This window comes from Babylonia areolata, chromosome 33, assembly GCF_041734735.1.
Source record: "Babylonia areolata isolate BAREFJ2019XMU chromosome 33, ASM4173473v1, whole genome shotgun sequence".
Lineage (NCBI taxonomy): Eukaryota > Metazoa > Mollusca > Gastropoda > Neogastropoda > Buccinidae > Babylonia > Babylonia areolata.
In genome coordinates, this window is record NC_134908.1 from 8,452,256 (window position 1) to 8,456,120 (window position 3,865).

Sequence of the window (3,865 nt, forward strand, 5' to 3'; positions counted from 1 at the left end):
ATGCTTGCTATTTGGTGTATTGCAGAGATTACATAATTATGTACTTCTGAATATCATTTTTTTTTATTGTGTAAAAGAGCAACCAATGTCTTTTCGAGTACACAGTGTTGTTGTCAAGTGTTCACAGAGAAAGAGAGAGAGAGAGAGTGTGTGTGTGTGGCGAAACAAGGATATCAGTTCACAAGGTGGCGAATTTGGAATTGACGAATCGAAACGACACCCCCTCTAACACCCCTTAACTCCCCCTCCCCCTCCCATCCCTTAACCCCTTCGTTCCTTCCCTCCATGCACACAGACATTAAATATAATTACTGCTATTAGTTAAATTAAAGCCCGCATTTGGATAGACCAACGTACATTTGTCAATGCTCACGCCCCCTAAGGAAAAAGCACTCTGTGCGACGCTGTTGGAAGTTACCTACTCTTTGGTGCCTCCACCTTTTTCATCCACGTCGGCGTCGCGGCGAAGTTTGCAAACAGCACGTTACGTCTGCATCCACTCGTTCGTTCCATCGCATCATTTGCTTTATCATTGCAATCCACGCAGCTGATGCCGGTAGCTCGTTCTGCACATTTCTGAAGACATGGGCAGCAAAAAGAAAAGCGGTAACAAGCAACAAGGTTAGTATCGTATCGATTTCAAGATAAAAGTTTTCATCGCTGTGAGAGAAACGAAACTTGAAAAGCCATCATGATCGAAGGAATTTATTTTTAGTTTACCAATGACAACGTGACAGATGTCACATCCAAGAGAAACGCAACTTTTTGATGGTGATGAAGTATACTTTGCTGACAAAGACAGAAACACATTGGGTTTTTTTAGTTGTTGTTCATTCTTCGCACCAAATTCTTGAAATGTAATCGGTCGTTGCCCTGGTACCGAAGCGTGCAAGTGGTGAGCTTTGGTATGTGGCAACACTTGGTAAGAGGACAGAGCCCATAGAGGAGGAAGTAGAAGTCTGTCAACAACTGTATTGCTCCGGCACTGGCATTCCATAGGAATAGTTGTTGTCACCACATTCCAGATAGACAGAAATTGTCAGTCTCTGATATATTAAATTGTTGCGGCAATTGAATCATTGATATGCTCCCGCCAACCCCCACCCCCACACCCTCTTTACCTTTTGTTGTGTTCTTGTTTACACAGATTACAGACTGAATTAACCAGAAATGTAGGTGATTTTACTTATCTGCACCCACCCCCTCTTGTGGTTTCCCCACACCATTTCCACCCCAAAATGTTTGTCTTAAGAAGCTTACAGTCAGATTTGCAGAATTTTGCTGAATGAGCTGTTTTAGCAATTTAGAATTTGGATGTGTGTCCCTTTCCCATGTATTGCATGTTATCAATTGAAAATCATGTTGAGATATTTTGTACATATGTCTCTTCATTTTGTTTATTTATTTCTTAGTGCAATATTTAATTTTGATTCATTGAAATGCACTTGTTATTTATTTATTTATTTATTTTATTGTGTGTGTGGTGTTTTTTTTAAAATTCGATGTGTATATCAAGTAAGTAGAAAAAAAGACACTAGACATTTAAAACATTACAGTTGTTGCTTGCCCCCTTACTTCATATTTTTATCCTTTGACAGTCTTTTGTACCTGATATCTTTTTCTATTTAACTGTATATTCTTCAGCAAAAGAAGAAAGAAAAGAAGAAGAAGAAGCAGAAACCACACAGAACCATGTACAAATACATTTTCTCCACTTCCAGTTCTGCTTTGAAACAACACACACACACACACACACACACACACACACACACACACACACACACACACACACACACACACACACACAGATGTGCGCGCGCGTGCACACACACACACACACAAACATGAGTACGCGAACACACACACACACACACACACACACACACACATTGTCTGTCTCTCTCCTTGGTTATTGTGTGCACTTGATTCTCATAAAATAAATGTGATCTGTGAATATAATACTTTTCCTCTCATAAAATTTCAGACAGTTTAAGAGTCCTGAAAGGAATCTTGACCATAAACATAAAACACTGAAAGCAAATGAAGCTTACACTTTTCATAGTACAGTTGATTATTTTGATTGGTATCAGTAATAAGATATAACCAACATCGACTACTTTTGACCATGATTAACATCAGCTTTCTGTGACATTTCAAGTTTGTAATGATTGCAAAAAGAAAAGGATATATCTGTTTAGTAGTACTGAAGAAGTTTTTGTCAGAATTTGAGGTGGAAAACCCAAATTGAACTGAACAGTAGCAAAAATTGATAACAAGCAAACACAATGGATAAAGACGTATTTCTGCATTGTTCCTTAATTGTGTAGTGTGTAGTGTGTGTGTGTGTGTGTGTGTGCGAGCACGTGCATATGTGTGTGTGTGTGTGTGTGCGCGTTTGGTTTTTCAATCTGGTCACTAGCTAACAAAGGACTTTAACTTTAAAGAGTAAATCTTTTCCCACCATTGGTTTAAATAATCTTTAATTATTCAACAATACACATGATTACAATGCAATGAATGACAAAAGAGCATCAACAAGCTTAAAGCTTATACTGTGCTCACAACGTTGCACTTCAATTTTATCATGACGGCTGATGAACCATATTATGACTTGTATCAAATAACATTCATAAACAGTAAGTAATGAAATAATGAAATAAAACAAATAAACAAACAGTACATAGTATAGTAAAATAATGCTAATATCAATATCAACATGAGACCAAATCCACCACCACCAGAGTAATTGGCCTAATAGAAGAAAAACACGAAGAAGAAGAAGAAAATTTAGAAGAATGGAATTTTACCACCATTGACTTGCAAAGATTGCATAAATTGTCCCTGTGGACCCAAGTTATTAAGTTGTAGGGGAGGGCGTTTACCCGTGCCTCCCAGGCATGTTAATGAAGTGATGTTCTGAATTTTGATCCCAGAGGGGGGGGGCTTACACATGCGTTGTTTGTTCAGTTTGTAAGGACAGATCGTTTACGTTAAGGTTTGATTCTTATTTTTTATGTATGGGTGTGTGTCGCTTGAAGATTTCAAATAAGCCCCAGTGTATTGAGCCCACCTTTGTGTAGGTTTATAGAACGTGTACATGAGTCGTTCTCCTCGTGTTGTGCGTTTCTTTGCGCGCACGAAAGGTTGTGTTTATATTTTCCTTTGAAATTGGTTCAAGTGTATAGCGTAGAATAGAAAAAGAACAACAAACCCAAAAAAGAAAAACACACACACACACATGTATAGCACAGAATAGAAAAGAACAGCCAACCCAAAACACACACACACACACACACACACACACACATGTATAGCACAGAATAGACAAGAACAGCAACCCCCCAAAAAACACACACACACACAAATGCAAAAACAGACAACAACAAAAACCACCTTGCCTGTAGCATACCATTCAGGGTTTAGTTTGCTATGAAAAAAACAAAACAATAAACAACAGATTGGGAAGCGTGTCTTTGACAGTTTTGTCAATGCTTACAAAGCTGAAATTTAAGGGAAATTAAAGAAAAACAACATATATATATATATATATATATATATATATATGTATATATATATGTTGTTGTTTTTTCTTTGAGGGGTGTTGATGTTTAAACTGCTAATAAATGGTAATAGTTTCTGATGAAACATGCTTGGAACTAAAAGAAACAGAGAAGGGAAACGATTCATTGATTTATTTCCAGTTAAAAGTTATTTCAGTCCTTTCAAAACACATCTGTACAAATCTACTTCTTGTAAGTCTTGAGTATCATGACTTGTGTTTTGTGTTATTTTCACCCTTTTTGACTCACTTGTGTAAACAAAGTAAGTCTATGTTTTAACCCGGTGTTCGGTTGTCTGTGTGTGT

General features: G+C 37.4%; 1 protein-coding gene across 1 annotated transcript in view; it reads left to right on the forward strand.

Moving 5' to 3' along the window:
- Nucleotides 1–478: 478 nt before the first annotated feature.
- The window catches only part of LOC143277166 (uncharacterized), an 18,625-nt gene continuing 15,238 nt past the window's right edge, over nt 479–3,865 (forward strand). Inside the window, exon 1 of the mRNA XM_076581931.1 lies at nt 479–621. Within this exon, the coding sequence (XP_076438046.1) occupies nt 585–621 (37 nt within the window). The 5' untranslated portion in view covers nt 479–584. The remainder of the gene's footprint in view (nt 622–3,865) is intronic.